This window comes from Salmo trutta, chromosome 21 (assembly GCF_901001165.1).
Source record: "Salmo trutta chromosome 21, fSalTru1.1, whole genome shotgun sequence".
NCBI lineage: Eukaryota > Metazoa > Chordata > Actinopteri > Salmoniformes > Salmonidae > Salmo > Salmo trutta.
This window is the reverse complement of record NC_042977.1, coordinates 3,688,093-3,714,025: the sequence shown is the minus strand read 5'-3', so window position 1 is coordinate 3,714,025 and position 25,933 is coordinate 3,688,093. Positions and strand designations below refer to the sequence as shown.

At 40.6% G+C, this 25,933-nt stretch overlaps 2 protein-coding genes and 2 long non-coding RNA genes across 6 annotated transcripts; 2 read left to right on the top strand and 2 right to left on the bottom strand.

Moving 5' to 3' along the window:
* The first annotated feature begins 8,926 nt into the window (after positions 1 to 8,926).
* Positions 8,927 to 12,533, top strand: LOC115156534 (involucrin-like). Of its 3 annotated transcripts, XM_029703983.1 has the most exons (6): positions 8,927 to 9,008; positions 9,401 to 9,512; positions 9,651 to 9,732; positions 9,914 to 9,983; positions 10,149 to 10,260; positions 11,603 to 12,533. In XM_029703983.1, the coding sequence occupies exons 2-6, from the start codon at positions 9,498 to 9,500 to the stop codon at positions 12,041 to 12,043; spliced, it is 720 nt and encodes a 239-aa protein (XP_029559843.1). In that variant the 5' UTR covers positions 8,927 to 9,008; positions 9,401 to 9,497; the 3' UTR covers positions 12,044 to 12,533. The 3 variants fall into 3 exon arrangements, with proteins under 3 accessions (XP_029559843.1, XP_029559844.1, XP_029559845.1); XM_029703984.1 differs by having other exon boundaries at positions 8,927 to 9,512; positions 9,667 to 9,983; XM_029703985.1 differs by lacking the exon at positions 10,149 to 10,260 and having other exon boundaries at positions 8,927 to 9,512.
* Positions 12,534 to 12,593: 60 nt separating this feature from the next.
* LOC115156536 (uncharacterized) lies at positions 12,594 to 13,294 on the top strand. The gene is made up of 3 exons (XR_003868255.1): positions 12,594 to 12,691; positions 12,791 to 12,964; positions 13,085 to 13,294. It is a non-coding gene; the product is annotated as an uncharacterized LOC115156536 (long non-coding RNA).
* A 6,308-nt stretch (positions 13,295 to 19,602) lies between these two features.
* On the bottom strand, positions 19,603 to 22,363 carry LOC115157701 (uncharacterized). Its single transcript, XM_029706156.1, has 8 exons — positions 22,161 to 22,363; positions 21,986 to 22,031; positions 21,757 to 21,854; positions 21,130 to 21,614; positions 20,962 to 21,021; positions 20,654 to 20,920; positions 20,470 to 20,519; positions 19,603 to 19,959 (listed from the first exon to the last, which is right to left on the bottom strand). Exons 1-8 carry the CDS (start codon positions 22,268 to 22,270, stop codon positions 19,603 to 19,605), a joined length of 1,473 nt encoding a protein of 490 aa, XP_029562016.1. The 5' UTR covers positions 22,271 to 22,363.
* A 96-nt stretch (positions 22,364 to 22,459) lies between these two features.
* Positions 22,460 to 22,951, bottom strand: LOC115156533 (uncharacterized). Its single transcript, XR_003868254.1, has 2 exons — positions 22,643 to 22,951; positions 22,460 to 22,552 (listed from the first exon to the last, which is right to left on the bottom strand). It is a non-coding gene; the product is annotated as an uncharacterized LOC115156533 (long non-coding RNA).
* Between the last annotated feature and the right edge of the window lie 2,982 nt (positions 22,952 to 25,933).

Sequence of the window (25,933 nt, the reverse complement as noted above, 5' to 3'; positions counted from 1 at the left end):
TTTAAAATAGCATTTAGGCAAAAGCACATTTTGCAATATTCTGAGTAGATAGCTCGCCATCACGGGCTAGCTAATTTGACACCCACCAAGTGTGGCGTTCACTAAACTCAGAATTACTATAAGAAAAATTGGATTACCTTTGCTGTTCTTCGTCAGAATGCACTCCCAGGACTTCTACTTCATCCACAAATGTTGTTTTGGTTCAAAATAATCCATAGTTGCGTTCAAATATCCTCTGTTTTGTTCTTGCGTTCAAGACACTATCCGAACGGTGACGCATGTCGTGACAAAACATTTCTAAATATTCCATTACCGTACTTCGAAGCATGTCAAACGCTGTTTAAAATCAATTTTATGCGATTTTTCTCGTAAAATAGCGATAATATTCCGACCGGGAGACGTCTTTTTCGTTCAAAGACTGAAAATGTAAAATGGACTCTTCATCTTGTCCTTAAGGCTTTTAATACAGTCTTTTATCTCAATTTCAGATAACGCATCATCACAAAAATCCCTGAAATCATTATCTATCTTCTTAGCAATGTTTGCTACATTGTCTAAGAAAAGATCCATATTAGAAGTTGGCTGGGCTGATGTATACAGATTCTGATAAAACTGGGCAACATGCTGAGAGATTTCTTTTGGATTTTCATTGGGAGTATTATTAATCATTAATTTACATATGGAAGTCTTTTCGCCTGCCTTTTTTTCTAAATTAAAGAAATATTTTGTATTTTTCTCTCCCTCTTCCATCCATTTTCGTCTTGATCTTACAAACGCTCTCCGGGCCTTTTCCTCGTAGATACAGTCTAACTGCATTTGCAATGATGATAGCTCCAGAGCAATTTCTTTCCCCATTGAAATAGCTAAAAGCCTTAATCAAATTTCATTAGCTCCCAGTAACTTCCAAACGTATTGATAACACAGGCACAATTCCAGTATTTATCATTAATTCCTGCTACTTCCTTCTTAAATACTTAATTCTCTAGTAAAGTCTTGTTCATTTTCCAGTAACCTTTGCTAACTTTTTTTGTTGACAAACCATGCATTTTTATCTTTATTGAGATCCCTTTGTGGTCTGTTAAAATCGATGGTTCAATCGAGACTGTATCAACTTTGTCAGCCATATCTTCAGATATCAGCCAGAAATCAATACGGGATCGTCTAGATAAATCTTTAGTACTCCATGTAAACATAATCTTATCTGGGTTCTTATGTCTCCAAATATCTAGAACACCTAACCTTAGACATATATTCCTTATCTCACAAACAGAATGTCTATCCTTAGGAGGTCATCTATCTAGATTATCATGTAATACTGTATTAACATCTTCCCCTGGCATTAATGGAAAAAACAGAAATTGACATTTACTATCACAGTGACTATATGAAGAATATTAAACTTGTATACGTTCACATGAATCAGGGTCTCACAAAAAGAAAAGTTCTTACTAGTTGCAAATAAAAACAGTCCTTTGCACCACGCAAGTGGTTGACCTAAATTATAAATATATTTGTTTATACAATTGCAAATAACATTGTACCATAGATTGGTAAAAACGAATAGCCATCAAGCTAACATTAAGTGTCAGTGCGAATTTCCCTGCCATAAAAACAAATTAGATATAAAACCTCAGGTTGTTCTTTTTTAAATAGTCATTTTGCTTTGCACTTTTCCATGTCATATCCCTCGCTGTCCTGGAGATGAATCTCATGATCACTGATCGTGGTGGCTGGTTGTTTTCCCCATCTCTCAGCCTACCCAGGCGGTGCACTACATCCAGAGAACCTGCAACAACATTTCGCTCCTCCTATTGCCCTGCAAATGTCCTTCACTCTTGCTTTGATGTTCTCGTCAGATTTTTCTGCTATTCCATAAATTCTAAGATTCCATCTCCGACTATACCGGTCATTCTCGTTTACCTTTGACTCCATTTCAGTGAGTTTCTTCTCCTGCTTTGCAACCTGAATGTTCAATGTTGCGTTGTGCTGCTTCAGAGTTTTTACTTCCTCAGCACTGAAATCAATCGATTTGTTCAGGTTAACGATACTGATAGTGTTCTTTTACACCAAATTCATCATGTCATCTGCGCTCTCTTTGATTTTAGCTGTGAGGATGCGGACGATGTTGTCCTGTAGCTGGCTCATTGATGGTTCACTTCTCAGCTTCTTTGGAAGTTGCTCCTTGGTTGGGGTATTCGGGTATGAATCACATTCACCCCCCTTTTTTACACTGCAAGCATATGAGTGAGTTTCAACAATGCCTCTTTTCTCCTTGGAAGTTTCAACATCCATTATCTCAGCAACAGTTTGGTCATGTCCTGATTACATGCTACTAGCTATGAAGACGTTAGCAGGCCAACTTAACTACACACGCTGAAACTTTTCCATAGCTGAAGATGGCGGTCAGTGCTGATCATTTGTTTTGCTAGCTGAAGGAATTATTGGATTTCCTTAACCAATTATGACCATTGGATTATTTCTACGGTCATAAAACCCTTTATGAATATGGTTTAGTTTATTTACCAAAGTAATTGATTACTTTCTGCAAGTTATTCACCTCTAAAACGAAGTTTGCGACAACACAACACTAGCCTGATAAGCTAGCTAGCTCAAAAACTAGCTTGTCGAACGTACATGGAAACTGCCACGACCGGAACCAAAAGGAAAGAAATGGAGAGATAGTCAGATGGACAATTAACCACTAAAGATAGTATGATTTTGGGTCCTCCTCTTCAGAATGTAACTGTGGGGGGAAATACTGCAATGGGTGATGAAAATGCGGTGAGCACGGACAACAATGCTCACATCTTGCGCCCCTCCAGTCCCCAGCTCAGGCCTTTACCTTATGACCCCGGCACTCCAGTCAAGCCCCAGGGGAAAAAGATGAGAGGCGAAGAGGGTATTTCACTTCTTGAGATGCAAAACAATATTGTAATGCTTTTGACAGCAACGATAGATGAAAGGGCAAATGGCTTGGAGGTCATGGTTAGGGTGAATACGATGAAAATTGAGGCCATTAAAAAATCTGTTGACTTTATCTTTGGAGAAGTGAAAACCCTCAAAAGTGACATGAAGAAAGTGGAAGTTATCTGCCAGGAAAATGAAAAGAAGGTGTCTGAACTCGAGCAAAAGGTGAATGAGGCGGAGAGATACCAGCGCAGGTGGAACCTGAGGCTCCATGGAATTCCAGAGCAGGCAGGTGAGGACATCAAATGCAGAGTTGTTGACATCTGTGGAGCTGTCATTCCCAAATCAAAAGCCAAACTTCAGGAAAATGTAGACATCGTCCATCGTTTGGGAAGACTTAAGGATCATGACATGAGACCGAGGACAACCATCATCCGGTTCACCAAGAGATCTACGCGGGATCTTCTTTGGAGGGGAGCAAAGAATTGTGAATTCCTCATCAAACAAAAATTGAGGTTCACGGAGGATCTGACCTCAGCAGACAAAGTGACAAGAGAGAAACTGTGGCCGATGGTGGCTGCAGCTCAAAAGGCAGGGAAAACTGCATTTTTTATCGGTGCCAGAGTGATCATCGATGGGAAAGAAATGCGGCCAAATCAGAACATTTGAGTGAGAGCCAGAGTCTAACTCAGACAGAACTGTCAGGCCAAAAAACTGATTACCAGGTGAAAAGCAGCCTTTTATTATAAAATGTACACAAACACTTGAATGAGAAAAGGCTGACCTGAGAACTGGTAAACTAAATACTAACTATAGGTGAATAACTGCTTATTGTAAAGTATACACAATGTGTCCCCCTTGTGGGAGTAACAATACTTTGGTAATTTTATGACCAATATTTTTTTGGGGGGGGGTTGTTGTTATTGGAGAGGTTAATAATGGGATGGAAATCCTTTTGAGTTACATATCCTTAGGAAAAGCTTATATTAGCATAACAAGGTTGTTGGTTGAAGTTTATGTCTTTATCTCTTTGTTCAATTAATGTCAGGGGTATTCGTCATTTACTCAAGCGTAAGGCTATTTTCCTGTATTGCAAACGGTTTAATGCAGACTTTTACTTTTTACAAGAGACTCATGCTTGTTCTTCCGATCTATCTTTTGGGAAAAATCAATGGGGTAACGATATCTGGTTATCATATGGCAACAACCACTCTGCAGGTGTAGCAGTTTTAAGAGGTGCATTTAAAGGGAAGGTCATCAGTAGTAAGACTCACCACTCTGGACGTTGGTTAATGTTAACAGTAAATTTCAACAGTGAAATGTTTTTATTAGGGAATATTTATGCATCCAACAACAAACCAAACAGGATATTATTTCAAGAATTTGAAGAAGAAATTAATAGAGTTATAGGTGTATTTCAGGATATCAAAATTATCTTAGGTGGAGATTTTAATTCTGTATCTAATGTGATGATTGACAGATATCCCCCTCCTAACAGATCCTGCATAGTTAATCCTGAGTTTAATAACCTATGTCTTGGTCTTGGATTAGTCGATATTTGGAGATCTAAATATCCTGATAAAAAGGAATTCACTTGGAGTAACAAGGACATGTCCAGACAGTCAAGAATTGACTTCTGGTTGATTTCTAATTCATTAGATAATTCTGTAATCAAGGTATCAATTGAACCATCAATTCTTACTGATCATAAAGTTATATTCTTATCTTTAAATATGAATGGATCTGAAGTTAAACCGAATCGGAGTTATTGGAAACTCAATAGTAGACTGTTGGAAGATGATCATTTCAAGATGGATGCCAAAGATATTATACAAGACAATTGGAGGAAAGCCCAACTATTTAAGTCTTTTGGTAAATATTGGGAATTAATGAAGTATGAAATAAGACAAACAGCCATGAAGAGAGGTAAAGAAATTGCTCACTTTATTATAACTTTTACAATTTAGGGAGATAGAATTCTGAATTTACACCTATTCATAAGCTCAATATAGATGGCAAAGAAAATGAAAACCCCAAAGATATTTCAAAATATGTTTTGAAATTCTATGGTGACCATTATACCAGTTCTAGTGACATATCTGCCTTTCTAGACTCTGTCAAAGACTGTGCAAAATTCACTTCCAAAAGTCTTGTGATGAAATTCTTTCTATTAATGAAATAAAAAAATGTATCGGCAAGTTAAAAGAGAACAAATCTCCAGGGAATGATGGCAATATCAGTGAATTCTATAAATATTTTCAGGAGGATATTATTGAATTTATATTTAATGTTTTTAAGGAGGCAATTGATTTAGGGGTCCTGTCTGTTTCTATGACACAGGGCCTAATTTCTGTAATATCCAAAACAAACAAAGATTCTATGATGTTAGAAAATTGGAGACCAATCACATTAATGAACAATGATGGAAAGATACTTGCATCCATCTTTACAGAAATACTTAAAAAAGGTCTTGACCAAATCATTGACGATACCCAGTCTGGTTTTATGAAGGGCAGACCTATATGTAATAATATTCGACTAGTATTGGACTTGATAGACTACAATGAGCACATTATGGAAGATAGCTTTATTTTATTTGTAGACTTTTACAAGGCAGTTGATACAGTTGAACATTATTTTCTTTTTGAGACTCTTCGATTTTTGGGTTTTGGTCAATATTTTCTAAATGTAATTAAGACACTTTACAATAATAGTAACAGCTCTGTTAAATTATCCCATGGAACTTCACAAAGATTCTACTTTAGACGTGGAATTAAACAAGGATGCCCAATTTCTCCTTTCTTATTTTTATTGGTCACACAAGTTATGGCACTTCATATAAATAAGGATAGTTTTAGGGGTATTCAGATACAAGACAAAGAGATAAAATGTTCACAATTGGCTGACGACACCACCATTTTTTTGAAAGATCATAATGAAGTCAAGAAAGCTATTGAGTGTATTAATGCCTTCACACATGTATCAGGTTTATCTCTGAATATTAGGAAATGTGAATTATTTGCGTTGAAAAGATGTGACTTAAACTCAGTATGTAATATCCCTGTAAAAGATGTGATCACATATCTTGGTATTACAGTTAGCAAAGATCAGAAAGAAAGGGCCAACTTAAATTTCTCTCCTATTGTAGAGAAAATTGGAAAGAGATTTAACTCCTGGTTATTAAGAGATCTTTCTTTATCTGGACGTGTACTTTTATCAAAATCTGAAGGTCTGTCCAGATTAGTTTATACCTCCCTTGCCTTGGATGTTCCTCTGTCAGTAACTAAAATAGTTGATACGAAATTATTTAACTTCATATAGAGGAATAAACCACATTATTTTAGAAAAGCAGTAATATGTAGCACCCACGGTGAGGGAGGGTTGAATGCTCTGGATTTTTAAACCTCTAATATAATATTTCAAATTAAATGGATGCAAAACTATTTAAGAAATTAGGATTGCATCTGGAATATCATCCCTAATTTAATATTCCAACAAATTGGTGGTCTAGAATTCTTACTCAAATGCAACTTTGATGTGGGTAAAATCCCTATTAAGCTTGCAAACTTTCATAAACAAGTACTTCTAACTTGGAACCTCATGTACAAACACAATTTATCCCCTAATAGGTATACAATCTGGAATAATAAAGACATAAAATACAAAAACAAGTCTTTGTTTTTCCAGAACTGGTTTGACAACAACATTATTTGGGTTAAACAATTACTGAATAATGATGGACAACTATATGATTATCCAGAATTTATTAGAACACACAATGTTACATTCACTCCTGAGGAGTATCAAATTGTTGTTAGAGCTGTCCCTAAAGGTGCTATTCTTCTTTTAGGAGAATATAACAATACTCCAAGTGCAACTGTTGAGGATTTTGTAGCCTCAATACAATTAGAAGGAATTGACATTTTAAACTATAAATGTAATAACATGTATATAAGGAAACTATGTCAATATGTTACTATGCCCTCTGCTAAAATGTACTGGAATGCAGCCCTAGGACAAGAGAACTGGAACAAAGTTTTGTTGTTATCTGGTAAATATTGTATATCTAATAAGGTGAAAGAAGTATCATACAAACTCATTCATAGAATCTCCCCTGTAAAGACCTTTATTATACACAGATTTAAAATAGCTATTGATAACAAATGTGTATTTTGTGGTTGTGACCCAGAGACTCTTGACCATTTATTTTGGGACTGCTCTTATGTCAGAAGATTTTGGTGTGAGTTAGAAGATTTTATTTTAAAAGAAACAACTAGTAATGTTAATTTGAAAGACTGTGATATTATGTTTTATTTTTTGAACCAAATGATATGGACCCTGATTTAACTTTCATTGTTCATTTGTTTATCTTTCATGGAAGATTCTTTGTCCATAAAATGAAGTGGGCAGAGAACAAACCCCTTTTCACATTATTTAAGATAGAATTGAAATATTATTTTGAAATGATCAGTAAATGTAAAAACAAAAAAGCAATACACACCATAAAAGTATTAAACAAATTGAAAATGAATCTTGATATGTAATACCCCTCCCTGTCTTTTAGGTTTTGTACTCTTGTTTGTATATTTCTTTTTTTTTTTTTTGTATTTGTTGTGTTCATAATAAAAAAATATATAATACATTAAAAAAAGAAGACGCATGCATATTGTCGGCCAGTCGGCCTACAAGTATTTTTGCAATAGAAATATAATCACTAAGATTGTGATTATAGCCAGTCCGTTTTACAAGTGTGTGCACAGTTAACAGGCATAGGCTGAATGCATTGCACTTCTCGTTGTGGCTGCACTTTGGATATTATTAATTTAATTTTGGACGTTGTGATAGCCATTTCATCCGAAACATTATTACCAATGCACAGTTGTCTGATTATGCATATGGAATAAATGCACTTCTTGTCGCATTTTGGATGTATTGTATTGTTATTGCTGAAAGACTTCAGTGCATGGGCGCTGTCCGATGCTGAAGTATATCACCTTGGCACGTGAAAGGCGTTTTGTCATTGCCTTGTGGTCACTTGTATTAGGCTTATAGCTATTTTGTTGAATATTCTTTGGCCAAATTGAATTAAAAACTACATTTACATCGAAAAAGAACAACAAAAAAAACTTTCGATAGCTAGCTTGTTCGTTGGAAATCGTCGAAAAAATATGTCAATGGTTGGATTAATTACAAAATTATTCATTGTATGGTTAGACATCATTTTTTGTGAAAAAACAAATAAATTGCAACTGCAGTCTAAACTATAAACTTTGTGAGAAAACCCTAAAATTGTTCCTCAGCTAGAAATGTTCCACCCTCTCATGTCACCATCTTGACCATGTCCCTGATTTCATGGAGCTCTCCTGCGCATCATTTACTTCACAAAATCCTGCAAACGTGAAAGCGCCAGAAATAAACATCGCGAGATTGTAAATATGTGTGAGAGTCACAGATTTGATAGCAGACGATGTACAGTAATAAGTACATACATTTTACTTTTGGGTGGCCCAGGGAAATGAGACTTTTTAGAGCTTTTCCGACCAATTTTTGTATCTCTTTCTTTGTAATACTGTATGTATTCAATCATTTCGAATTGATCACTTCCCACTGGGCACATACATCAATTCGATGTTTATTCCACGTTGGTTCAACGTAATTTAATGGAAATGACATGGGTATTGTGTCAGTGAATGTTATAATCTGCAGTCAATTTAATGATGTTTTCATGTGCCATGATTCTAACATTTGACATATGATCCTCATAGGATTAGGCAACATAATTACAGTAAGTGTAATCTCAATTCAATACGATGTGCATATACTGTACATATAGCTATTAAACCCATGTTCAGTGACTGTAATCTGTGACGCAAGTGGCCTAATATGTTTGTGACGTTCCATGGAACCCACGGTATTGTTTAAACTAGATTCTGATTGGCTTGCAGGTCATTCTACAGTGTAAATTATAAATGAAAACGTGCTTTTATATCAGTGTTACAGATTCACATTACCAAGCGTGTCTCAACCCGTACCGCGCTTTTATCTGCCTAAAGGTATCTTCACGCACGACTGGATAGTCCTTTTGGATACGCTTGTCCAAGGTAAGGATATGCGTCAAGCTGTAGCCTACTTTTAATGTTTTAGTTCCGAACTCAAGTTACTCCAGTCAAGTGATTAATCGTAAGAGTTAGTTGTTTTGACTGAGCAGTCCAATGGCCAATGCCGTTTTGGGACTATGAGATCCTCGGCTATATACTATGATGAGCAAATAACATGCATAGATTATTCATTAGGCATTGCACAAGTCAGTGTTTAGGTCAGAATATAAAGTTGCTACTTCCGTCAACTCAAGTTACTCAAGTCAAGTGATTAATCGTAAGAGTTAGTTGTTTTGACTGTCAAAACAAATAACTTTGATGGAATATTCCAAATTACAATGGCAATTATGCATCACAACTTCACAATATTACTTGTATTTCAATGATTCATCCAGGCCCAAGACATAAAGTCGCCTGAAAGCTGTGTAGCAATCATTCCATTGCTGACCCATAGGATGGTAATCACATGCATGATTGGCTTAATCTAGAATCATGGATACCTTTCATGTGAGTACTCACACACCAGATTTTTTTACATACCTCAGAAGGAAGATACCTCAATATCTGGAAGCACTGTCTCATGTACAATTGTTAATGCTATCTCTGAAATGTCTAACGAAATGTTGACCTGATCATTTCATCAAGACCTTCTCATCACAAGGTGGAACTAGTGGTCAACATTGGGACAATGCAGCTCCAAATAACAGGGGCCAATATTTTCATGGAGGTAAGCACTACACTTCTGATGGGTTTAAAGATTGTATTACATTATCTAAAAGTGAGAAAGTAAACCCCAGCTGTTGTTTTTCTTTTCACAGGGAAGGACAATCCCCATTATGCCATGAATGTTTCATTGCTGAACAACCATAGATATTCTTCCTCTAATTTGGCTCCCGTTCTTCCAACAGGGAGCAAGACCTGCCAGCAGAGCTCACTGGAGCAGGGAGACATCCCGTCATCCTTTTGGCGCCTGACAAAGTACACTTTTTTTCTTCTAAATAACTCTATAGTAACATCTTCTGCACAAAGTTACATTCCTAATAAGATTGGCGTTAAGTGAGAAATAATCCTATAGATGGTCTTATGGGCATGGTCTGAAGCCTCTCTTCATCTCAGTATGCTGAACCACCGGATTTCTTGCAGGCTTGAGATTCAGATCCCGCTGAACGATGTTAAGCAGTCGATTAACCACATGCAGGGGACGCTGAACACCTTGCAGGGGCAGTGTATTGAGTTGCAGACTGCCATATCTAAGGTAGTGTCAGATGAGTCTCAGATACAGGAGAATAAGACTATGATGGTATGGTGATAATGATTGAGATGGTGATTATAATAATGATGACTAGCGGTACCCCACCCTACAGGCGGTAAATCATTGGATCTGATTAATTCAATTCAATGCAATTCAATCTTAGAGGACTGCAACCATAGAAATACAATGTATTTACACTAATAATAAGCTATTGTCAACTTCCCGTCTATGCTTATCTTGCTCATTGCTGACTGTTAATTGCTGATTGTTACCCTATGTGTGCAACTATTATTGATTTCTCACAAAAAAATAATTTGGTTGCAAATGTACCTGGGGCCATGTAAATAATTGTTAGGCTACTCATTTTGAATCCACCGGTGGCAACTTGTGTGACCATAAAAGTCTGTGTGCGACTGGGCACACTAAAATAATTTGGTTACTGACCTGCCCTACATCATAGAAGGCCCTTCAAGTCGGAACTAGGAAATTCTGACATTTCTGACTCGCTAACTTGTTATGGAATGATGATTTCAAGTTTCCCACTTGTGAAGTATGAGAATCAACCAGTAGGAAGCTCTACACTAATAACTTACATTCATTTCAAATCTGAGGTTCCAAGTTTCCGATGACATGTGAATTTTTCAATAATTGCCATGGTAATTTTGAATGTTCAGTCAGTGAGCATTATGGGTAATTGTCCTACATACTTACCAGAAATGCTGTAGTAACAGTGCCATTCCAAACACAATAAATGTGAAAATTAACAAAGATACAAAATATTGCTTAAGTGAAGAAAATCAGCTCAAAATTGTAGGAGGAAATGCCACTGCAGCAGGGAAGCTTACGGTATTATATTGTAGATAACGTTAATATAATTTGTGTATTTACATTATCAGTACACATACAAATGAAAGTATATTCTAGGGATTGATCTACACTGAGTGAACAAAACATTAAGAACACCTTCCTATTGAGTTGCCCCCCCCCCCCCTTGCAGTTCTTGAAATAAACCGGTGCGCCTGGCACCTACTACCAGACTCTGTTCAAAGGGACTTAAATCTTTTGTCTTGCTTATTGACACTCTGAATGACACACATACACAATCCATGTCTCAATTGTCTAAAAATCATTCTTTAACCTGTCTCCTCCCCTTCATCTACACTGAGAAAAAGATTTAACAATTGACATCAATAAGGGATTATAGCTTTTACCTGATTAATCTATGTCACGGAAAGAGAAGGTGTTCTTAATGTTTAACACACTCAGTGTATGTGTCAATGATGTTATAGATTCCAAGTGGTTGATTTTTTAGGGAATTACTATATGCTCTATGTTATACCTGCAGATCATCACAGCAGCCGAAGTTGCTGTGCAGAGGGAGGAGATCGTCCGAGCATCAGGCCTCATCCCGTCACAGAGGGAGAGTATCCTCCAAACAGCCAGTGTCCCTGCGCAGAGGGAGGGGATCCTCCGAACAGCCAGTGTCCCTGCGCAGAGGGAGGGAATCCTCCGAACAGCCAGTGTCCCTGCACAGAGGGAGGAGATCCTCCAAACAGCCAGTGACCCTGCACAGAGGGAGGGGATTCTCCGAACAGCCAGTGTCCCTGCACAGAGGGAGGGTATCCTCCGAACTGCCAGTGTCCCTGCGCAGGGGGAGGGAATCCTCCGAACAGCCAATGTCCCTGCGCAGAGGGAGGGAACCCTCCGAACAGCCAGTGTCCCTGCGCAGAGGGAGGGAATCCTCCGAACAGCCAATGTCCCTGCACAGAGGGAGGGAATCCTCTGAATAGCCAGTGTCCCTGCACAGAGGGAGGAGATCCTCCAAACAGCCAGTGTCCCTGCACAGAGGGAGGGGAATCTCTCAGCAGCCAGCATCAATGCACAGAGGGAGGGGGTTCTCCGAACAGCCAGTGTCCCTGCACAGAGGGAGGAGATCCTCCAAACAGCCAGTGTCCCTGCACAGAGGGAGGGGATTCTCTCAGTAGCCAGCATCAATGCACAGAGGGAGGAGATCCTCCGATCATCAGGCCTCATCCCTGCACAGAGGGAGGGGATCCTCCAAACAGCCAGTGTCCATGCACAGAGGGAGGGAGTCGTACCAATGGCCAGCGTCCCAGCGCATAGGGAGGGGATTGTCCCAAAGGCTAGTGTCCCTGCTGAGAGGGAGGAGATCCTCCGAGCATCAGGCCTCATCCCTGCACATAGGGAGGGGATCCTCCGAGCATCAGGCCTCATCCCTGCACATAAGGAGGGGATCCTCCGAGCATCAGGCCTCATCCCTGCACTGTGATAATATTACTAACAATTTGGAAAATGTGTTGATGTGCTTTACAGAACAAGTGTGTACCACCACCTCCACCGATGGGGACATATGGATATCAGGGGAACACTGGCAGTGTCCCCAAAGGAGTGAATCCTTACTCTATGAAAGCAGGTGAATATTGCTTTAGAATACATGTGGTTTAACCAAGACTGTGTCAGCCAATCATAGATGTCCCTGGTGGTCCCCTGCTAACACCTTTCCCACTACCAGCAGGTCTATGGGGCAGCAGATACCCTACAATGCATGACAATGATGGGACCAACTCAAAGCCTCCAAGCCATGGTCCTGGACTGCTTCCTAGACAGTTCTCTGGCTTGCTCCCTCCTTCACACTTTGACCTCATGGCACCAATGGTTGTGCCACCTGACACTCTACCCTACTGAGGTATGACTCTGGAAAATCCTTCCAAATTGTATCCATTCATCATTAATTGAGATTTTACTTTAACATAGCAAATGGCTGAAGTAGCAAGGATGTTAACTATTTTTTATTTTTGTCCAACAGGCCATTTGCCCAGAGTGGATTTGCCATACATAGACTTTTTACAGCATTAAAAATCTTCAGCATTAAAAATGTATTAAAACATGATCTTTTAATTAAATCTCTCCTTTGTGTCCTCATGTTCACATTAATTTGATGTGTTCTATCATCATTTACAATGCTTATTGCTTCTGCATTGCTTTACGTTACAGACAAGTATACTGCTCAAAAAAATAAAGGGAACACTAAAATAACACATCCTTGATCTGAATGAATTATATAATCTTATTAAATACTTTTTTCTTTACATAGTTGAATGTGCTGACAACAAAATCACACAAAAATAATCAATGGAAATCCAATTTATCAACCCATGGAGGTCTGGTTTTGGAGTCACACTCAAAATTAAAGTGGAAAACCACACTACAGGCTGATCCAACTTTGATGGAATGTCCTTAAAACAAGTCAAAATGAGGCTCAGTAGTGTGTGTGGCCTCCACGTGCCTGTATGACCTCCCCACAACGCCTAGGCATGCTCCTGATGAGGTGGCGGATGGTCTCCTGAGGGATCTCCTCCCAGACCTGGACTAAAGCATCCGCCAACTCCTGGACAGTCTGTGGTGCAACGTGGCTTTGGTGGATGGAGTGAGACATGATGTCCCAGATGTGCTCAATTGGATTCAGGTCTGGGGAATTGGCGGGCCAGTTCATAGCATCAATGCCATCCTCTTGCAGGTCATGCTGGAGGATGTTGCAGGCAGCAGAACGTTCTCCACGGCGTCTCCAGACTCTGTCACGTCTGTCACGTGCTCAGTGTGAACCTGCTTTCATCTGTGAAGAGCACAGGGCGCCAGTGGCAAATTTGCCAATCTTGGTGTTCTCTGGCAAATGCCAAACGTCCTGCACGGTGTTGGGCTGTAAGCACAACCCCCACCTGTGGACGTCGGGCCCTCATACCACCCTCATGGAGTCTGTTTCTGACCGTTTGAGCAGACACATGCACATTTGTGGCCTGCTGGAGGTCATTTTGCAGGGCTCTGGCAGTGCTCCTCCTGCTCCTCCTTGCACAAAGGCGGAGGTAGCGGTCCTGCTGCTGGGTTGTTGCCCTCCTACGGCCTCCTCCACGTCTCCTGATGTACTGGCCTGTCTCCTGGTAGCGCCTCCATGCTCTGGACACTACGCTGACAGACACAGCAAACCTTCTTGCCACAGCTCGCATTGATGTGCCATCCTGGATGAGCTGCACTACCTGAGCCACTTGTGTGGGTTGTAGACTCCGTCTCATGCTACCACTAGAGTGAAAGCACCGCCAGCATTCAAAAGTGACCAAAACATCAGCCAGGAAGCATAGGAACTGAGAAGTGGTCTGTGGTCACCACCTGCAGAACCACTCCTTTATTGGGGGTGTCTTGCTAATTGCCTATAATTTCCACCTGTTGTCTATTCCATTTGCACAACAGCATGTGAAATGTATTGTCAATCAGTGTTGCTTCCTAAGTGAACAGTTTGATTTCACAGAAGTGGGATTGACTTGGAGTTACATTGTGTTGTTTAAGTGTTCCATTTATTTTTTTGAGCAGCGTATATATTATACACATATATTTTATTTTAGACATTAGAAAAACATATTTTTGTGCATTTTGGATGTCCTACATTTACTTACTGTACAGACAAGTAGATTTTATACACATATTTATATATATATATTTTTTTTATGTATTCCATAGACATAACAAAATATATTTAGATGCATTTTGAATTCCTAAATGTCAATATTTTTATTTTCTGTGTCACGTGTTTATGCCCATTTATGTACATCCTGTATATGTTACCCTTCCAATGAGCTTATCATATAAACTACAACGCGAAAAGTACGGTTTACTTCACTTTTAATCATGTCAGCACAGGTAACAGCCATTTACAGTCTTTGTTTAGTTTATCATTCTTACTCTTCCCAATTCACTTAAACTATATTTCTTTATTTCCCATGGGCTTCACCAGAGTACCCCCTAGTGGCTGGAATACAAGTGTATTAAGCCCCTTACAACACCCCCCTGCAAAAACAAACAAAATGTTGTCCCAAACATTTCACTGGCCTCAAAACTATAAACACATCAGAACGTCTCTAGTTGGTATCCTGATAAGAGCTTGGCAGCCCTAAAGTGTTATAGGTTAGAATGTGTCTGGGCCTCCTCTGCCGGGCTGAACGGCGGGGCAAGGTCATGGGTGACCCCAATGAATCAGTGTCCACTTCATCATGAGATGATTGAGTCTCTGAGCCCTCAGCTGTTTCCATATTTACCCCTGTCCTCTCCGGGCTCTCTCTGAGGACTGGCTGGCACTCCTTCACAGTGAAGTTTCTATCAGTCTGACGCCGTTCCGTTCACAAAGACACAGAGGAGGAGGAACTATCCAACACCCAGGGAGAGAGAATTAGTGACCTCAATCGAACACAGCCAGAAAGAGGAGGTGGAAGAGGTGTTAGATAGAGGAGGAGGTTACCCCATAGGCCATTCATCCTGTTCATGTGAGCAAGAAAGAGCAGAAGGCTTCTGATCAGCCAAATGGCAGGCAGAGGGAGAGGTCATAGTGATTCACACCCACAGAGAGAAAGACAACCCACACAACCTCTTGGTTGAGATGAACCACACAGAGGTAGAAGCAGAGGGCCTTCAGGGCTAGCCAGTCAGCCTGCCTGCTCTGATCCTCAAGTCAATTGTATTTAAATTCATGTTCATTAAAGATTTGTATTCAAGAATTGAAAAGTCCCATTTACTTAATGATACTTTTTCACTGTCTTCAACCCTCAAGAATCAGGGTGAGTCTGGGTCACCCTTTTCCTGGGCAAACACAACTTGCATATCGTCATAGACTAGGCCGAAACGTTAATCTTTTAACCTTGCTTGAATAAAATAATGCATTTTTTATAGTGAGCAAGAGCTGCGCTTTTTCCTTTTCTATGATGATTCAAGTTTTTGGTTGCACCTCAACTCAACGTTGGTTTGAGTTGATTTTATTGTTACAGGGACAGTGCACATTTATCAACGTTTCAGTTAAGCCAGTTAGCCAGTTGGCTAATTTTCAACCGCAGTCCCTGGGCAGGTTATTAAAAAACAATTACAATATAGACAATCATTGAGCAGTGAGCACACGCAGAGCAACATAGGACAAGCAAGACGTAGCATACAGACAGAGCAACATAGAACAAAAAGCAACGAGACAAAATCCATTAAAGCAACAGTGTTTCCACACCTCACAAGCTACAGACAACATGGAAAGCGGCAATACACAGTTTAGGATTATGTTCACAAATCTGATTGACCTTTAGCCATGTCTTCATGTTTTTTGTGAAAGTGTGATAGGTGTTGCAGTTATGTGTGTCTGATGGCAGTGTATTCCAGATATGGGAAGCTCTCACAGAGAAAGCGGATTTACTAAAGGTGCTTTTCCTTAAGGGAACTATACATTCACCTTTCATGGCACACCTTGTGGATCTGCTGCCATATGTTTGGGTTTTCTGTTTAACAAAAATAAGGAGTGGAGGGGGAGCCAGGCCATTTAGGATCTTGAATACAAGACATGCGTCAGTGTATTGCACAAGATTTTCCCAACTCAGGAGCTCACCACCCTGACACATAGACATCTGGCTCAGTAGCATCTGTTGCCCTCTTTGTGAAGAACTTACAGACTGTTTTTTTCACATTGAGATGCAAACACGAGTCACTGAGCCACTTTGTAACCTGGACCATTACAGTAGTGAGTTCTTGTGCAGCTTGTTGTTTGCTCTTCGCATGCACATATATCACTGTATCATCTGCATACATTTGAACTTCAGACCCAGTACAGACAGAAGGCAGATCATTAATGTACAGGCTGAACAGGAGGGACCCCAGTATTGACCCTTGGGGCACGCCCACATCATAGCTAAGAGTGGGCGACAGCTCACTGCTCACTCTGACACACTGAGTTCTGCCTTCAAGATATAATTTCATCCATCTCAAGGCATCGGGGGAAAAGTTGAACTTGGACAATTTTGTGATGAGAATCTCATGGTTAACAGTATCAAAAGCCTTCCTTAGGTCCAGAAACACAGCCCCAACAACGCCCCCTTTGTCCATCTTGGACTTCACATTTTCCAGAAGAAAGCAGTCGGCCGTTTCTGTGGAGTGTTTCGCTCTGAAGCCAAACTGCATGGTGTGTAATGTGAAGAGGCTGTTGTTGAGGTGGGCAATCAGTTGTTCTGCTACACACTTTTCAACAACCTTCGACACCACAGGTAGTATACTAATGAGCCTGTAGTTACTCACGTCAGCAGGGTCGCCCGATTTAAAGATGGCCGTTATTATGGCCGACTTCCACACCCTTGGAAACACCCCCAGACCAATAGATGTGTTGGTGACCTTAGTAATGGGGCCAATGAGTGACTCTTTGTAGTTTTTAAGAAAGGTAGAGTCCAGCCCAAACACATCTTTGGCTTTAGAGTTCTTTAGTGAGCTAATCACCTTGTTCACCTTTGACTCAGAAACCTCCCTTATGATGAAGACAGGTTGAGCGTCATTTACTAGCACTGAGCCCAAGAAACCAGTGGAGGGGTTCTGTGTCAGTACCCTGACAGAGTCAATAAAGTAGGAATTGAAGGCTATTGCTATTTCGACTGCATCCTGTGTTAGATTGTTATTCACCAGGATTTCTAGTCTTTTTGCAGTGTTACTATGGTCTTTCCCTGTTAACTTTTTTAGATTCTCCCAGATCAATTTAGAATTTCCCTATGCCTCACCAATTATGTTAATAAAAAAGTTTGCCTTGGCCTGTCTGATTTCTTTCATCACCTTATTTCTCAACATGGTAAACCTACGTCTGTCATGCCCTAATTTGGATTTTAGGGCTGTTTTTAGAGCATAATCTCGTTCTTTCATCAATTTCCAGATTTCTCCATTTAGCCAAGCTAGAGTGCTCTTTTGGCCAAGTTTGGATTTGATTTTCTTTAGGAAACCATTTATTGTAGTCTGGATTGTGGATAAAAAAAACCTGACTATCAGCTTTCCACATCTGTATAGGACAAGAGATCATTCCAGTTAATTCCCTTAAATGTGATTTCAAAATAGTTGAATTCACTCTTAGGAATTCTTAGTTGATCCGTCTTTCTAACAGTAGAGAGGGTAAACCTGCTCTTAGAAAGCTTTCTGGCTATAAGTGTCAGATTATGATCAGACAGCCCAGTAACCATATTGAATGATTTAGTCACTCTCTCTGGTTTATTACTGAACACCAAATCAATCTGTGTTTTAGAGCAACAAGTCACCCTGGTTGGCCCTTTAACTAGTTGTGTAAGGTCAAAGGTATTAGTGATCCATTTGAGGGTTTTCCTACAAGACTTGTCTTGATAATTAATATTAAAATCTCCCATTAAGATGACCTCGTTCCCAAAATCACATTCCCTAAGCGTGTTATTAAACTGATCAAAAAACACACTTTTGGTGGAAGGTGGTCTATACATTCCAATAAGGGTAAAAGACATTTGGGGAGACAGTGTAACGTTCAGGCCAATACATTCTAGTTCATTATCACATGATCACTCAATTTGTTTACATCGGATATGTTGTTTAATGTAAATCATCAGACCCCCTCCTCTTCCTTCAATCCTGTCTCTCCTGAAAACATTGTAGCCAGGCACAATCAAAGCAGCATATGGAGAGTTTTTATGGAGCCATGTATCTGAAAGGCAGAGGAAGTCAAGGTTGGAGTCTGTGAGAAGATGTTGAATTTGACCACTTCTTGGAATGACACTACAAATGTTCAAGTGCCCCCCTAGTAGTCCCTTGGGCTTAGCTCGTGGGTCCCAGATGACTTGAGAGTTTTTTAGTTTTTTTATTATTTCACCTTTATTTAACCAGGTAAGCTAGTTCAGAACAAGTTCTCATTTACAACTGCGACCTGGCCAAGATAAAGCAAAGCAGTGCGACAGACACGACAACACAGAGTTACATGGAATAAACAAGCGTACAGTCAATAACACAATAGAAAAAAATATAGTCTATGTACAGTGTGTGCAAATGGCATGAGGAGGTATGGCAATAAATAGGCCATAGTAGCAAAGTAATTACAGTTTAGCAGATTAACACTGGAGTGATAGATGAGCAGATGATGATGAGCAGATGATGGTGTGTAAGTAGTGATACTGGTGTGCAAAAGAGCAGCAAAGTAAATAAAAACAATATGGGGATGAGGTAGGTAGATTGGGTGGACTATTTACAGATGGACTATGTACAGCTGCAGCGATCGGTTAGCTGCTCAGATAGTGTGATTGACACATTGAAAAAAGTTAGATTTTCTGGGTTTTCTGACGGCTGGGTTTAGGCCGTTTTGAATAGGGGCAGTTAGGTAGCGCAATTAACAATCCCTCCCGCTTGCACTGGATGCGGGGAACTAATTAAAACAGCTTGCGTACCAGCAGCAAAGTCAGGGATCGCATATGGCGACTTGTGTATGTTTGAAGAGTCGAGAGAAACCATGAGACCATAGCACTTCCGCAGCGGTGACGATCAGTGGACGAGGCCATCCACTGCAGTGAGTATAGCTGGCTCGGTGATGTTAGGCCCAGGACTGAGTTGCACATCCCCGGAGAGCAGGAGGGTAGTGAACAGGTAGTTGAACAGTTTCCGATAAATGTTGGACTTGTGTTTGTTCCGCCTAAGCAGGTCAGTGGAATAGGGAGCGAGGTAGACTTGGCCATTATTCAGAACATTATGGTATGCTGTGTACTGTCCGCTCCCGTGGAACGGTGAACCAATGTGTTTGGTGTTGATATTCTCCGGCAGTAGATTGATTGCGTCATCCCAGCAAGGACGCACTGAGATTATCAGTAGAGCAGCTACATAACTGACAATCATGGCAATGTACTGGAGATAAAACACATCATTGCGCTTTAAATCTTTGCATGAGTTACTTAGCTGGGGTCGGCGTACACCTGATGTTTTAGATAAAATAACAGCATTCGTATGAGAAGCGGCACCTGCCACACCACCCTCCCTTCCGTCTGCCATTTTCCTTTCCCTTCGTTTTTTTGTTGTCAAATAATATTTTTTAAATGTACTAAGTAAATTATTAAAAGCATTACAATTTGGATGTTTCCCACTTATTTACACAACCTACTCCACACTTGCAAAGTGAAAGATTATAGAAAAGTTCTGAAATAAGTAGTAAACAGAAGAAAAGCAGAATTGAGTCCACATTTAATGCGAATAATTTAATGGTCTATGGTTCAATCCCATTTCTGAAGGTCTGATGAATAATTAGTATTGTTCCTCCTCTTCCTTGTAGCAAGCGCAGCAGCACACTGCCCTCCAAAGCCTGCAAAAAAATCGCCGGACTGCCCCTTTCCTAGCTCTGCATGGAACATCCAGTGTCACGTCCTTGATGACGTGTGGGGTGACATCCGGGATGACCACAGCAACATCCTCTGAAAAGGGATAAAAGAGGAACAGAATGTAAACAAATGCAAACCGTAGCTTCTAAACACTGGCCAGTTGAAAGGTTCTACTAAGATGTCATGACAAACGGCACCTGTCAGAGTGCTCTCTAAGTGTTACTCACCTGCTTGGATGTCTGCTGGCAGAGTGGCGAAGACGGCCATCGTGAGAGTCCTTTCTTCAGGTGTGACGTCCACAACCTCCAAGAGGGAAGAGATGGGCTCTGCCTCTGTATTAGTGGTGATGTCCACAACATTCAGGTGGGAAGAACCCGGGTCTGCGTCTGTGTTAGGGGTTATGTTCACAACCTCCAGGTGGGACGAACCCGGGTCTGCCTCTGTGTTAGGGGTGATGTCCACAACCTCCAGGTGGGAACAACCCGGGTCTGCCTCTGTTTTCGGGTGATGTCCACAACCTCCAGGTGGGACGAACCCGGGTCTGCCTCTTTGTTAGGGGGGACTTTCACAACCTCCAGGTGGGAAGATGCCGGGTCTGTGTTATGGGTGACAATAACAATCCTGATGAGCTCTACTACTACAAGGCACCAAGATGTCATCAAAACAGGCATCTGTCAGAGTGCTCTCTATCATTGCTACTCACCTGCTTGGATGTCAGCTAGTCGTGTGGTGGAGACTGCCACCGCGAGGACAGGGGGGACTGGTAGGGTGGCTGTAGGGGGCTGGAAGCAGCTCTGCACCTCATCTGCCACAAAGGCACAGACGGAGCTCATATAAAAAGGGCTCTGGAGGTCATCCGTGGAGAAGGACTGACTGATTCTCCCGAGGATCGACCGCACAGAGTCAAAAGCAGCGGCCTGAGAGAAAGGGATGTGATGTGAAAGGTCCTTTAACATGCAGGAGAGCTTCTCCACTACGGCCGCCACCATGCCCACGGCCATCCCGCTTATTAGGATTGGGTGCTCTGAATGGCCTTCCTCTGGCTGAAGCCACAGGGCCAGGAGGAGCCTGGGCACCACCTCCACCACCACCTGAGATGGGCGTAGCAGGTTGCTACGGGGCTCATTGGACTGCTCGCCCAGAATGCTCCTCACAGCTCTCTCCACGATGCTGTGGACTTTAGGATCGCTGAAATCAACAAAAAGGAGAAGACAAAGCTAAACGATTTGCAGTGTGCTCACAGAGAACACTATCTTAGTCTGTTTCTGCGTAGTTCCAGATGTGTAGATAAATGGATCAAGTCATATGCAGGGCAGTACATGGAACTCACATGTCAGCTGGCGAGGTGGAGTGCATGGAGCGGCGGAGCTTGCAGAAAGCCTCGTGCTCTATGTCCATCATTTTTAGGCAAGTGTTTACTTCCCAGGCCTGCAGTATGAAACAGGAAGTCCCATTAGTGTAATTTCACAACAGATCTATCCTGCTGTGCTAACTCGTTGTTGAAAGGCTAGTAAATAGCTCACTAACTTGTAGTATGTCTCTAACTCTCGTTCTCTTACCAGCCGAGCGAGGTCGTTTCCCTCCTCCAGGGTTTCCTTCCACACCCTTCAAATAAAACACAGAGCAATTCAACTTTCCTGGCTTGTGATTTTTCTGTTGTTTATTTTACCCAAACCTGGAGTGCTGCTGGTGGCAGGGAATGGCAGTGAAGGTGAGTGCTGACGTGGTGCTCACCTCTCCCTAAGGGATTTTTTGCTCTGAGACACCAGCCAGTTGCTCATGTGCTCCGTGGTGACATGGGGCGGGACCTGGCCTTGACTCTGGAGCAGCAGATAATGGACCATGAGCTTCTTCTGCAAGATGAGGTAAGGTGTGAGACCATGCCACGAAATACCATATCATGTGCTTTCAGAAGGGCCTCTCGCAACATTTCACTACTACTCATGCCTGACAATTTGCAAGTTATATTAAGAACTCTTATGACCAACTTCTCTAAACTGTCTTGAAATACAACTCTCTTTCTGTTGTTTATGTTTTTGTGGGATGAATCTTACCTGTTTATTGTAATATGTTTCCTCCCAGCAGGCCTGCAGAGTCTGAAAATAAAGGCTGCTTCTACAGAATTCCTTTGAAGATAATGAAAATAATGATGCTTTGTTATGCACATTATGCACAGGCATTTACACTATGCTAAAATGAATTTCTCCTAAGATTACCTTTGTGGGACCATAAGTGAACTCCGGAATGCACCAAACCCTATCCATGGTAAGATGGGGAAGAAATGCAGCGCTATAGATATACGGGATGCTCTAGAGATAACAGGAATGACTTAAAGTCGCGAATGATCAATGACTGTGGAGTCGTCCAATATGCTGCACTTAGAATTGAGTTGCAGGCGATGTTTGGCGCAAAATAGAATGTTTACATTCTATTGCCATGGAGAAATGGAATGTGTAGAACCTGTATAATTGGGTATGCTTCTATGTCTTTATTTCGTGAAAGATTAAGCTCTTTATTATGTCATAATGTGTTTGAGGACGTAGGAGCCCGTCCTGATTCATGACGTGATTATCCAGGTGCATGTTGCTTAGACCTACTAATCCAACCTTGGTTTACAAGTTAAATACATTGTTTATATATGCCTTTACAAATCTATTGACCACATCCATTTAAAGCAATGATTGTCAATTGAAAATGTGGTTGTTGTGTTATCCTGTTGTGCGCCTTGAGTGTCAGTCCCCTTAAGCACATTATTCCAATATTTCCGAGCTCTGAATTGACACAGTGAACACTTTTGCAAAGATATTCAGTTACAAATAAGAGTATGAATGACAATAAACGTATGACTTGGATTGTATGCATAATAGTGTAGTAAACAATATCGCTCAGCGTGGGAACTTTTGGTGTTGGGAAAGTATCCGTTATAAGTCTCCATGGCACGTATCACTTCGTTGTCTTGTTGGTAATAGTAAAAAGGAATGACAGTCCGCATTGTAATGGTCTAACAGTTGTTTTTCATTTTGTTTCTCACATTAAACAGACATCTGAGAACGGAATTGTTTACAGATGTACCTTTGATGCACAGTCACACTAAAGCTGTACAGTGTAGTTTGAATAGTCAGTTTCAATTTTTTGCAGATGTATTCCCTATTATTTACAATTCGAAAGATGTAACATTTGAAATGAATGTGGCAGAACAGTTTAGCATAGAGTTCCTGTGGGAATCTTCTCCTTCAGTCTTTTTGCCTCCTAGGCCTCGTTTCTCATTACATGGAATTTCCCCAGTGCCAACTTCACATGAGATGGCCGCTGTTTACTGTCATGTGGTGATGGATGACAGATATCGCTATGCCGATATCGCTGCTGTCCATGGTCCTGAAATATACAATCTCGGCTATTTGCATACGTACGACCGTCCAAACTTGACCCCACACACATACACACACATTCATGCTAATCCCTCACACCCTTTTGAACATTGCACAACCTACAACAAGACACTGAAAGAGCATGTTATTCCAAGTGTGTTTGTGTTTGAATAAAGACCCGAAGAATGAAATCAATGTGTGGATGTTGATTGGACAATGTATAAGTGCTTTAAAGAAGCCATTTTTTTTTGCATTCCCTGTAGCGTGTATTTTACTAGCGTGTATTTTACTTTATTTTACAGAATGAAGATTTGGTCTGAGAAACTATGCCGATTATAGCATGATAGCAATTTGTTTTTAAATAAGGCAATGTTCATATGACCCCCTTTCAAAGAGTCGCTCATTTATCACTTTCTTGCAGATATACAGTGCCTTCAGAAAGTGTTCATACCCCTCAACTTATTCCTCATTTTGTTTTCTTACAGCCTGAATTCCAAATGTATTAAATTATAGTTTTTTTTATCATCTCACCCAGCTACAGACAATACCCCATAATGACAAAGTGAAAATGTTTTTTCTCAAATGTATTGTAAGTGAAATACAGAAATATCTAATTTACATAAGTATTCACAATACATGTTAGAATCACTTTTGGCAGCGATTAAAGTCGACAGAAACTTTCAACCGGTTCTCCCCATTAAGCAGCGAGTCGGAGTCTGAGGCCGAGCCTTCTCTGGTCTCTACTCCTCCCGTTACGGGGTCCAGGGGCGGAAATCCCGGGGGGGACGGGGGGGACACGACCCCCCCATCCTGGGAAATATATGATTTGTCCCCCCGAATATATCACTGAAACATAACTATGTTATTTAAATAATATTAATAATACTCAATGAAAGCAATTGTGCTGATTATAGACACTTAATAGCGCGTTTTTAAGTTTCAAAAGATTGTGACACCCCCACCCTTTGCCTCACAATGGTTTGATCCACTGCCAGTTCCTTAGCTTGCTCCGTAACAGAGAGGCCGTATCTACTGTCTGAAAGGCACTCAATGCACGTAACTGACGTGAGGTTAATCCAGTCAATCGCGCACACACACTAGCTGAATATGCAGAGCTAGCGCGGAAATATTAACTATTAAGCTAGCTAGTACCTATTCCATTTATGTGGCCTCGTCAAAGATGGAATCTTTGCTATCGTCAATTTATTCCGAGATCAGCACGCAGATGATGTAAATTAGTGCTTCAAAGTCCCTGTGATAAGGTTAGCGATAAACTGAAATCCAAACTGAACAGAACTACACTCTCTTCTAATTTAGCTTTTGCAACGAGACCATTAAATATATTTAAGACAATGGTCTTAAATATATTTAATGGTCTCGTTGCAAAAGCTAAATTGTCGCAAGGGAACTTTTATTTATTTTATTTCAACTTTATTTAACCCGGGAATCAAAGATTATAGCAAACACCACTGAAACGGAATTGGTGCTCACTAGCTTTACAAATTCAGCTATTGTTGGAAGTCAGCCAATATGAAACAAACGATTACAATTACAAAAGGTTGCAACATATGTTGTGTAAATGGTGAACTCATACAGCTGTCAACTCTTGTCATTTTAATCCGTTTCACATTTGCTAGCTACCTTTTAGATCGAAGTCCATATAGAATGATAGAAGATAAGATGATAGAAGCCCATCTCCTACTGTAAATAACCTACACACTGTGTGTGTAGCCAGCCAGCCAGCCAGGTAGAAAAATGGCAGAAAAAAGACGGACATCAGAGTATTTTTCAGTACACCAAAACGCATAGTAAGAATCCTAGTAGCCTAATATCTCAAAGACTAGTTGATAAAATGTTCATAAGAAAGAAGTGAAATGCTAATAGAAATGTTTCACATTGATGTCATTAGGCAGAGCAGGCAACAGATGGCACACAGACAGCAGAGTTGGGGACAGATATGCAGGGACAGACTGGCAGAGACAGGGAGTCTCAGGTAAGTTTGAGTCTTTGTTTGGCAACATTATGAAAGGTTCTAATTTTTTTAACTTGTAAAATAGGGACATAATTGGAAAATGCCATAGATACCCCCACTCTCAACTTAAACTGGTGACTGAACTAAGATTTGTTTAAGGCAATGGT

Bases quoted from the DNA above. Each gene is read 5' to 3' on its own strand.
- LOC115156534 (XM_029703983.1), top strand. The intron at 9,733-9,913 runs GTAAGCACTACA...TTCTTCCAACAG, and splicing joins GGGCCAATATTTTCATGGAG to GGAGCAAGACCTGCCAGCAG. The intron at 9,984-10,148 runs GTACACTTTTTT...GATTTCTTGCAG, and splicing joins TCCTTTTGGCGCCTGACAAA to GCTTGAGATTCAGATCCCGC.
- LOC115157701 (XM_029706156.1), bottom strand. From the start codon at position 22,270: ATGGTCCATTATCTGCTGCTCCAGAGTCAAGGCCAGGTCCCGCCCCAT. The intron at 21,615-21,756 runs GTGAGTTCCATG...TGTTGATTTCAG, and splicing joins TCCACCTCGCCAGCTGACAT to CGATCCTAAAGTCCACAGCA. The intron at 19,960-20,469 runs GTGACACTGGAT...TTTTATCTCCAG, and splicing joins CCCCACACGTCATCAAGGAC to TACATTGCCATGATTGTCAG.